The following is an 11,339-nucleotide window of genomic DNA, read 5'->3' as shown; positions in this document are numbered from 1 at the left end:
CCTATTTAATCATTCGTATTAAATAGGGGAACTTGTCGGCAAATAAAACGGTTTCGCAGACCCAAACGGATGTCATATGTTTTCCTAGTTTATTTGATCGAGCCTCATCCTCAAGTCTTGTGTTTATCCCTCGGGGTAGATATAAGATTTGAAGTAGAGTGCTCTTTCATTTAAACTGTGAAAAATATGATGTCAGTTTGATTTCATATTTTTTCTAAAATTATATATATATATACATAAATTAAAAAGTCCTTCCGAAGCGGGCGACGGGATTTCGATTCCGACTGCCGACAGCTTCTTACGGGCGACCCCCCCCCAAACAATCTCTTCCTTTCTTACTTTTTTAGTGCCGACAAGCTTGCCATGGTTAATAAATCAATAGTTTTATATTGTGAAGTCTGCCAGACTAAAGCATATGAGTAAAATTCCACGGGCAAGTAATTTTTTCCAATAAAGATAATTGTGTTATAAAATATGTTATAGAAGCTTGGACCAATTATCTATTTTTTCAACTTAGACTCTTCTGTTCTAGTAAGACAACTTCAACTTGTTGAGGAGAATTCTTCTCTTTTTTATATTCTTCATTGCTTCTGTTGATTCTGTTAAATTCTTCTCTGTAAGCTGTCTTATTAAGGACGACCCTTCTTTTATCTGGACAATTCGGCAGTGGTCTAGATGTTGGTGGTTCTATTTTAACAACAAGAACTCCAAAAGCAAGCACCATTGTGGTTATTTTTTCTTACATTGTGGCTATTTTATCAGCCATATACTTGGCCATCTCTTCTTTAATATTTAGAAGTCCTTAAATTGTATGTAATCTCTCATATTCATAGTTCTCAGACTCTAAGAGAATCACCAAGGTTATCCTTCCCAACATTTAATTTAACCATGAAAATATTTTAAGGGGTGGAACTAGCGATTTGATACCTAAATATTTTCCCAAATTGGGTGTGCTGAAGTTTTATGGAATCGGGAAGAATAATGATGCATCTATGACCAGGGAATTAGGTTTCTATGGAATACCTTCAAGGATAATGTCTTTTATATTGTTTATGGATCTAAACAACGAGTAATCTTGCTGTTTTATTCAATCATTTGTCATTCGATGTGGCTATTGAATGGAGGAGTTTCAATTTTCTTCTCCATCTCTTGGAGGCTTTTTGTTGTTCTTTGTGCGCAGGAGTTTCATGTTTGCTGTCTTTGCTGCACCCTCAGCACACACATTGCATTCAAAACATTCGTCATCACTAAAGGAAGCCAAATCAACAGCTTTTGAATAACTGGCTTCACATCTTATAATCGCGTCTATTTCTAATTACCAAAGAAATTCAGACATTTTGTGCTCAATTTCTGATTAACCGGTTCACTCAGGCTATAATCATATTAAAAGGTTGAAATAAACTGATGCACTTGTCCACTAACCGGATTCTACTTTTGAATAGCAAACTTCATATTCAAATCCTTCTAGTGTAACTTCATCCTTAATGCTCGAAGAACCAAATTCTTTCCGCTACTATTCAGAATTAAACCTTTTTCATAATCAGATTCTTGTTAAAATTGACGTTAAGAAGTTTTGGAGAGGGTATAAGATTTATTTCAAACTTTTCTCTTAGGAGGAAAATGTAGAGGAAAAAAAAGAGAAAATAATAAATTTGACGCTTAAAAAAGAGCAGAAGATAATGTTGAAAATTCTAAGGACCAAGAATAAGTGTAGGTCAAAACAAAGAGCTTTAAGACTACTTCAGGTTGTTTTTTGACTTTTACTTTTAGAAAACACGCTAAAGAGATAATAAACTTTATTTAGTTGGTTTCATTTTTAAAATAAAATTTGCTATTTTAGCATTGTAGGTGTGGCACGCCATCACCTAATTTTCATCATCTAGCATGAATCTCGAGGCGTGATATATCTCGGGGCAATCTTTTGAGCAAGAAATGTTCAAACTTTGATAAAGAGTCATCCGAAAGTTCAATGTTAGTAAACTTATAGTCAAACTGATCGGCTTGACCAGACGAAGCCATTGATACCAAAATTGGTCAAATTTGAGTCAAATCAAGCTCATAAATCAAGTTGTTAAACCACTCTTAGAAGTTTTTCCGACATATTTGGAGGGTCAAACGGATGTTGAATCTGATGAGCTCATGATCGAATCGAGCGTCTCGACAAAATGAATCCAACGAGCCCAAAATCACTCAATTTCGACATCATTAAGGTCCTAAAATGTCGATCAATTGTCATCTAATCGAGGGAATCTCTCCGAGCCGTTCAATCAGAGTTGCTCATATTCCTTCATTAATTTTAATCAAGACTATAAATAGAGTCACACCCCTCTCATAAGGGAGGAAGAGAACTTAAAGTCTGAAAAAGTGTTTGAAGCTTAGAGAAGGATCTGAAGTCCAGCATATCCTAGTCCCCGGTTGCCGCCGCCCATCACTCGCAAGTTGTCGTCGTCCATCACTCGCCGATCGCCGCCGACCATCACTCGTTGGTTACCGCCTATCACCACCGGCCGCCACCCACTTCTTATAACAGGTTAATCCACGCACTGACGTTGTAATTCTGAAGAATGTTCAACCTTTTCTCGTCTATGGGGCGAGGGACTGCACTTATAATCTTTTGTTTACAATGGATTTCTTTAGTTGGGTCAGCTCCGTGGTTTTTCCCTTTATGAGTTTTTCACGTAAAAACTTCTGGTGTCTTTACTGTTTGTTTTTCTTTCATCTGAGCGTATGCTTAATTCTCGTGCAATGCTGAGACGATAATCTATTACTCTATCGCCGTGAATTTTCTAGAACGCATCAAGGTGCTTTGTAAGTTTCCCCTTATTAATTTTCTCTTTAATTTAATAATTTACATGGTAGATTTATTCTGCAAGGCTTTCTTAATCTTTTAACTTCATGCTCATAAATATATTTTAGCCTTTTTGAGTTTCTCTCTAGCAACATATGATTGATCAATAAAAGACCGAGTTATTATTGGTAGATTATTACTTCTTAATCTATTTAAAAAAAAAGATTGTTACTTGTCTTTGAAATTTTCTTTCCTTTAAGTGTTGCAGTGATTTTCTGGTTTCTAGCAATGCCCATGAGAGTTCCTTACAGGCAAAGGAGAAGGTGATATCTGATCTGAATATGGAACTTCATAAAATGGAAACCACTTTGTCAAATGAACGGGAACAACACATTAGCGAGATCAGGAAGTTTAATGCTTTGCTTAAAGAAAAGGTGCTGCATGCATATTCATTTGAATACTTTCTATTTGCCTTCCTTTTCTTGAAGTTTTCATACGCAAATTGCTTTATTTATGTCATTAACTGATTTTTATATTATGACAGTGCTTGCAAATGTTTAACTTAGTTATCTATTGTTTTCTTTTTTCCACCATTCCGTTGATTGACAGGATGCCACTCTTATGGAAATCAATAAAGAGTTGCAAGAAAGGCCAACTTCTAAAGTTGTTGAAGATCTGCGTAAACAAATCAAAATATTGCAGGTGAATTTACCACTGCACTTAATATGTATTTTTGTATTCAGCTGCATTGCCGTTCTGCTTTTCTAGGAAAATAGACAGTTTTGATATTCTACTTGAGTATATTGGACTGTGTTCTTGTATTACATGTTGTAGAAGAGTGATATTAATACAAGAGTTAACCCAAACCACGACGCAGAACAAAATTTTATTACTGACTTAAAACAATGTTATAATGAAGACTCGAAATAACAAAAGACAACAAACAAAGCAAAAGTACAAAACAAAGGATTATAACTAATGGCTCAACAAAGAAGACAAAACCGCTTGATGAGGAGGGAGTCCGATGAGGGAGGCTGCTGCGGTGAAGACTGAAGAGCTGGGGCTGCTGTGGAAGAAATAAGACAGTAGATTGGCGATAGTAACGACGTCGAATTGCATCTAGAGAGGAGCAAGAAGGTCGTCGGAGGCTGGATTGGCCGCGGCAGTGAAGAACAGAGAGGTGGGGCTGTTGTGGAAGAAGTAGGACATCAGGTTGGCGAGAGTAACGAAGTTGAACGCGGTTGAAGCTAAGCAGAAACGTTGTTGGAGGCTGAAACGGTGTTGGAGGCTGAATTGGCGGCTGCGGTGAAGGCCGGAGAGGTGGGGTTGCTGTGGAAGAAGTAGGACAGCAAGTCAGCGATTGTAACAGTGTCGAATCGCAACTGGATAGGCGAAGAAACGTCGTCAGAGGCAATGGCGGCTGCGGTGGGATCGAATTCTGAAATGACAGCAGGGAAACAAAAGTATAATAAGATAAATGCCTCGACATGGTCGAGATACATTCAGAGCATCACTCAAACTCTTGAAGACGATCACCATCTCAGACGAGGGGCAACTGAATTACCACCTTGACGTCAAATACAACCCTCTAAGGGAAAATACCAATGCTACAACTTGAATTTAGATATAAAAAACATGTCCCCTAACTCTAGACATATCAAATTCTATTTGTAAAGAGATTTGTCCCAATTAGGAAACACTAAAATGTGAAGGAGAATAAAATTAGATTTCAGATTTTAGGAAAAACTTTTAAAATAAGGAAGGAGAATAAAATCAAATTTTAGATATGACGAAATGATTTAAAATTAACTAGGAGAATAAAAATCGGATTTCAGTTTATGAAAGTTTTAAAATAAGACAATGCTAGGAAGGAAAATAAGAAAAAAGGAAAAAGATGGAAAAAGAAAAGGAGGAAAAAGGAAATGATCGAAGAGGAAGGAGGGGAGAAGAAAGGGGGCGACAACCCCTCTTCCTTGTGAACCGACCGATCCTCTCCTGAGCCCCCTCGTCTGTCTCCCGTGATTGTGAGAGCTTCGACCTCACTTGTTGAACCTTCTGGTCCCTTGTCTTTAATCGTGACAACACCTGGATCTCACCGTCGACTTTGCTGCCTCCCAAAGCACTTACGAGCATACCTCCCTCTCGGTCCAATCTCCTAGGACTGAAATTTCTTGCATGGTGTGGCCATGGTGGTAGAGAATCGGCTGTCATTAAAAATGGTACCGCTACTCTGCTAGTAAGGGATCCTATCTCCTCGGGTGCTACAAAAGGAAGTAGAATGAGGTGTTTGTCGTCCTTGGTGAAAGAATAAGTGTTTTTGAATCTGTCGTGCTGAGTCTTTTAGTCAAATTGCTACGGTCTTCCTATCAGAAGGTGACATGCTTCTATGGGGACCAAATCACACCATACCTAGTCCTGGAGCTAACTCCGTATTGAAAACTCTATTAGGCATTGCGGGTCAATGCTGACCCTATTTTTCTTCTTCAGCCACGTTAGTGAATATCGCTGGGAATGACTCTAAGTCGTGAGTTTTAGTTCTTTACCATTTGGATCGATACCACTAGGGGTGTAAACGAACCGAACACGAACGAACAAAGCTTGTGTTCGTGTTCGGTTCGTTTAAAATTTAGTTTGTTTGAAATAAGCTCGTGTTCGTTTCTTAACGAACGAGCCGAACACGAACCGAACACGAGCTGTTCGCGAACGACGAGCTAATTTGACATCCCTAATATTAATATATTAAAATAATATTATATATTAATTATATAACTTATATTATATAAATATACAATATCTATATTAGTATATTACTACTATAGTATATTAATATATTATTATTATTATTTTATTATATATTATAATTTATAAAATTTAATGTTTTAAAATATAATAAATTTTTTATATATAATTATTTTATATTATTTTATATTTCAAACAATAACGATTCGAACACGAACGAACGCATCACTGTTCGTGTTTGGTTCGTTTAACTAACCGAACGAAAAAAATTTGTTCGTGTTTGTCTCGTTTACTTATCGAACGAATCGAACACGAACTCATTGACGAACCGAACACGAACTGTTCGCGAACAACGAGCTTTTTTGACAGCCCTAGATACCACATTCTTACTGCTACCATTGTCGATGATAAGACTGCGTACCTTTATGTTCACTGTGCAGTGGGTGTAGAAAATGTTGTGGCAAAGCCACTACGAATCCCTTGTCTCCTCACTCTGCAGTATTTGTTGAATCACAAGTGCTTCTGCCTCATCTTGTGCAAGCTGATGGTCTTTACCCTGTTCTTCAGCTTCCTGCTCCCTCGCTAACATTTTTCACGGCGCCCTGCTCGGTAAAAGTTACAACTTTGCAGGTCGGGCATCTAGAGGCTATGTGCCCAAATTTGTGGCTTTTGAAACATTTTTTGACATGTACTGTAGTCGTCGGCTTCTTCTCACTAGGGGTGACTTTATCCGTATCCGAATCAATTTTCTCAACTCTTTGCGGTGTGCTCTTTATGGTGTCTTCAACTGTGGGTAGCTGCCTGGCAGGTAGTGGTTGTCAACTCTGCTGCTGTTGTCTTTCCTTTTTTAATGCTAGTGTCTTTACATCCCCCAGTGTCTAGTACGCCTGTAGTTGTACTATAGTGCTAATACTAGGTTTCAAGTCCCTAAGATATCTGACTGCTGCATTCTCCTCTAGCTCTGTTAGGTCGCACTTAAGCTGTAAGTGGTCGAGTTGAGCTGTAAACTCCTCCACTGAAAGGTTTCTCTGCTGCAGATTGTGGAGTTTCAAAAACATGTCATGGCGATAATGAGAGGGAAAATATTTCTTCTGCATGGTTTTCTTCATCTTCTACCATCTGGTAATCTTTTTGATGTCTTCTTGCTTCTACTGTTGTTGTACGTTCTTTCACTATAGTGAGACACTTTCCTTCAATTTGATAGTAGCTAATTTGACCCACCTCTCTTCGGGCACCTCTTTGTATTCAAAGATCTGCTCAACTGTCTGTAGCCATTTAATAAATTCTTCTTGATCCATGCTCCCCTTAAACTCGGGAAAATTTACCTCGATCCCATGATCTTGGTGCCCTCCAAATGGCATTTCTTGTCGGATCACATGCATCTGTTTTTAGGCCTTTTCTGATATTGGATTCCGAAACGTCGTGGTTTTTCTTCTTCATCGTTGAAATTGTTCTTATGGAAGGGATTCAAATTCTCGTATCTCTCTCACCTTTGACTATCTAGGTCTCGGTCGACGGTAACTTCTTCCAGTGTTATCTCTTCAATCTTCACAATTCTTTGTTGGAGGCGGCAGAGTTCTTGTCGAATTTCTTCCCCGGTAGGCTCGGACACATTTCTCCTTAGTGACATGTTTGATGATTTGGGATCTCTGAAAGGGAAAAAAAGGAACAAAGAAAGAAAAAAAAATTAGTGTAGTTGATTGGGTAGGGGCGAATGCTAGAAACCCTAGGATAGGATTAGGGTTAAGCTAGTTTTGATACCAGATGATATCGGAATTAATCCAATCCACGTCGCAGACATAATTTTATTACTGACTTAAAACAATGTTACAATGAAGACTCGAAATAACGAAAGACAACACACGAAACAAAAGCACAAAACGAAGAATTATAACTAATGACTCAACAAAAAAAACACAACCGCTTGATGATGAGGGAGTCCGACGAGGGGAGGCTGGATTGGCGGCTGTGTTGAAGGACAGAGAGGTGGGGCTGCTGTGGAAGAAGTAGGACAACAGATCAGCGATAGTAACGACGTTAAATCACAACTGGAAAGGAGCTAGAATGTTGTTGGAGGCTGATTGGCGATGACGGTGAAGGTCGGAGAGGTGGGACTGCAGTTGAAGATATAGGGTAGTAGGTTGACGATAGTAACGGGGTCAAACAACAGCTCGAGAGGAGCAGGAATATCGTCGAAGGCTCGATTGGCATCTACGGTGAAGGCCGGAGAGGTGGGACTGTTGTGGATGAAGTAGGACAACAATTTGGCGATAGTTACGACGTTGAGCCGAGACTGGAGAGGTGCAGGAACGTCAACGGAGGCTGGATTGGTGGCTGTGATGAAGGCCGGATTCTGAAATGACAGTCAGGAAATGAAAGTATAATAAGATAAATGCTTCAGCGGGGTCGAGATACAATCGGAGCACCACTTGGACCCTTGAAGACGATCACCACCTTAGACGAGAAACTATCAGAGCACTACATCGACGCCGGATTTAACCCTTGAAGGAAAAATACCAAGGCTAAAACTTGAATTCATATATAAAAAATAACTTCTAACTCTAGACATATCAACTCTTATTTATCAAGAGATTTGACCCATATAGGAAACACTAAAATAAAAAAGAGAATAAAATCAGATTTCAAATTTTAGAAAAAACTTTTAACATATAAAATCAGATTTGAGGAAAAGATTTAAATTTAGGAAGAAGAATAAAAAGCAGATTCTCTTTTAGGAAAGATTTTAAAATAGGGAAGTGCTAGGAAGGAAAATAAGAAAAGAAGGAAAGGAGGAGAAAAAAAGGAGGTGGCGGCGGCCCCCCTTCCTTGAGGACTGGTCGGTCTTCTCCCGAGCCTCGCGTCACATATATAGCTTATTCTTGTCATGTATTTCTCCATGCAAGGATAGATATCTGAAGGCTGAACTTGTTCTGGTTTGTTGAAACATGATTATTCTAAATTCAATTTACATCTTACTCAAGATATTGCTTAGTAGCTTTTTAAAATCAAACTGTTAAACATGTTTAGAATGTTAAGCTTTCTTGCTTTGATTATGGATTACTGGATGCGGGATGTGGGGTTTAATCATGGATGTAATTGTTGGTTGAAATGTTCTGTCTTTAATCTGTGAAAGCGCATGTGATGAATGTTATGGTGTGGAAATGCATATATCTTTGTTTATAAATTTCATGAAAAATGTGTATGAATGTATCTAGTGTATGTTTGGTTGTTTTGCGGAAGGAAATTGATATAGAACACAATAGGTAGCTTCAGTGAACTTAAAAGAAATGATGACTTAAATGTGTGCATTCTAATGCCATTTAACTACCAACTTGCTGATGCTTAAAAGGAAGTTATGCTTAATTTATTGTTTTATTTTTATTTATAGTAATTGAAAAATGTAAGGGAGCCTGAACATTTTGTTTAAATATAAATGAATAGCAAAAATTAACTGACATTGCTTAATGTAAGAAAAATAAATATTTATGTACCAGATTTGGGTGTTCATATTTGTCATGGAAAAGACCAACAAAATGCGAGTGATATGAAATGAATTAAAAGCATCATTAGAATAAATCATGTAGCAAACTTCATATGCATGAATCCATTTAAAGTATTTAAAAAATCAGAGCATGGAATAAAATATTGGATCCTTTGTGAAGAGGAGTTAGATTTAGAAGAGCTTATCTTCTTCATAACTGCAAGTGATTACAGCTAATTAAAAAGCTTCTTAAGAGTTAAATAACTTAAAGTTTACGTCTATAAAAATAAGAACCGTTTTGGAAGCCACGTATCATGTTGAAGGACTAGAATACTAGCAGGGATATTATTAATCATATTAAGGAGGAATTTGCCCTGATTTTAGTACATTATATGTTTTGTTTGTGACGCTTTAGACTTTCTGAAGTGTAGGCTTGTGATGCTTTAAATCAAATCACAAAGCATATGCTTTAAATGGTTGTGCTTAGATCCTCATGCTTGCTAGGCGATGCAGCTTACTCCCTTCCTTCCAGATTTCATATTGTAGCAGATACTGTGATATGTGGCTATTTCTCCTGTAACAAATATCCGAACTTATGCGCTGCAGTGCGCCTTACTGCCTTCTGTGCTTTTCTTTGTTTCTTGTGATTCACGTGTCTTATTGTTATTTGCTGCTATCTATTATCTCTTGCATAAATTACACTGTAGCAGAATCCGGGCTTTTCGTTATTTGCTGGGTCTTTTTCTGGCTCTTATTATGTTCATCAATCATGTTTTGCCATTCAAAGAAGCTTTCTAGGTCTAGTAATCAATCAATTAAAAATTTAGGATCAACTTTATCATTATAATGAATACTTTAAATTGCTTTTTTCTTGTTATGCTGTCATCCCTATCAAAATTTTTGACGTCTATAATTTCATAAGTATAAATGTTAAAGATTTTGAATTGTCTGTCATATGATTTTCTATCTCCTACCAAAATTAAGATTCATGGTTTGTTTCTTCATTGTGATTCAAGTCGGCCGTGGATTCATGTGCATGAACTTGATTGGCTTTCAACATTCAATTCCTTTTCTAACCAAATTCATGCTGTCATAAATATGATTTTTCTTGGTCAACAATTGAACCGTTTTGAATTTTTTTATTTTTTCTATATGTTAACTTGATAATTTGCCCTTTTTCTTAATAGCATGTTGACATAACCTAAAGCTCTGAAGCCAATTTTAATTCAGGGTTAGGACTTCCTAAAATATAATGCATTGTATGATTTCATGCAAAGTAAAATTAAGAATTCGTAGGTCAAAATTCCTTGTTAACTCAACAACTTTTTTTGAATGTAACGAAACAATACTGCAGTTTAAAACTAACTGATCAGGAAATAATCGAAATAATTCTAGCAATAAATTGGAATCATATTAAATTATCAAACGACTAAGGTAACTTTTACTGTTCTGATTTTAGACATCTTACTTTTTTTATCCACATCAATACAACCATATAGAAAAGAAATAGATCAAAGAACAAAAAATACTGAAGTAGAATAAATTAGACCTCATGTTGGGATAAGATGATGACTTCTCTTGAAATTAGGTAGTTACACAATTACACTTGTAATACATTAAAAAAAATCACACTTTAATTTTCACTCGGAAGATTGAAACTGAAAATATAATTTTATTTTAGTCAAATTTTATGAATTACATGTCTCGGTTGAACTTATTGATAGGCTCATTATCATCTAGGTTAATAAATAGGGTTGCATATAATCAAACCCCCAATTAAAATTTGAATTTGTTTTGTAAGATAAATGATCCCATTTTTATCTATATTTCCAATTCGATATAACAAGCTCACATGTGAAAAGCTACCAGGCATATTATGATCCAATCTTTAACAACAAATTGCAGTGCAAGTAAGCCAATAGAGAAGAACATATAGGAGCCACACACCCCGTAGGAATCACAACAATTTTAAAACCATATTCCTGAAATAACACCGAAGCTTCAACGATCATGCCAGTATTGTTCTGATTACCACCAATGCAACAACCAATTATGTTGAATCTTCAAAATAATTCCATACAACAACCAATGTCTGAAGATGACTCCAAAAGTCTACATATAATTTATTTATTTACATATAATGAATGTCGTCGTCCCGCCGCTCTGCTAGGGTTCCGCCGCATGGCGTACCCTAGCGTTTCGATTGTCGCTGTTGCCCCGATCTCTCCGCTCCCTCACGCGTCCATGTGCATCGTCGATTGCGGCGGAGAAGACGCGACTCTGCTGCGTCGTCTTCGCACCGTTGGCGCCGACCCCACTGACCCCCCTCGC

At 37.2% G+C, this 11,339-nt stretch overlaps 1 protein-coding gene across 1 annotated transcript in view; it reads left to right on the top strand.

The window, feature by feature from the left end:
- Positions 1-11,339, top strand: part of LOC110029235 (protein CASP) — a 43,458-nt gene that overhangs the window by 14,213 nt on the left and 17,906 nt on the right. The window contains exons 9-10 of the mRNA XM_020731428.1: positions 3,057-3,222; positions 3,398-3,490. Of these exons, the coding sequence (XP_020587087.1) occupies positions 3,057-3,222; positions 3,398-3,490 (259 nt within the window). The remainder of the gene's footprint in view (positions 1-3,056; positions 3,223-3,397; positions 3,491-11,339) is intronic.

This window comes from Phalaenopsis equestris, unplaced genomic scaffold, assembly GCF_001263595.1.
Source record: "Phalaenopsis equestris unplaced genomic scaffold, ASM126359v1 Scaffold000552, whole genome shotgun sequence".
Classification (NCBI taxonomy): domain Eukaryota; kingdom Viridiplantae; phylum Streptophyta; class Magnoliopsida; order Asparagales; family Orchidaceae; genus Phalaenopsis; species Phalaenopsis equestris.
Note: the sequence above shows the minus strand (reverse complement) of the source record. Positions and strands in the feature narration are given on the sequence as shown.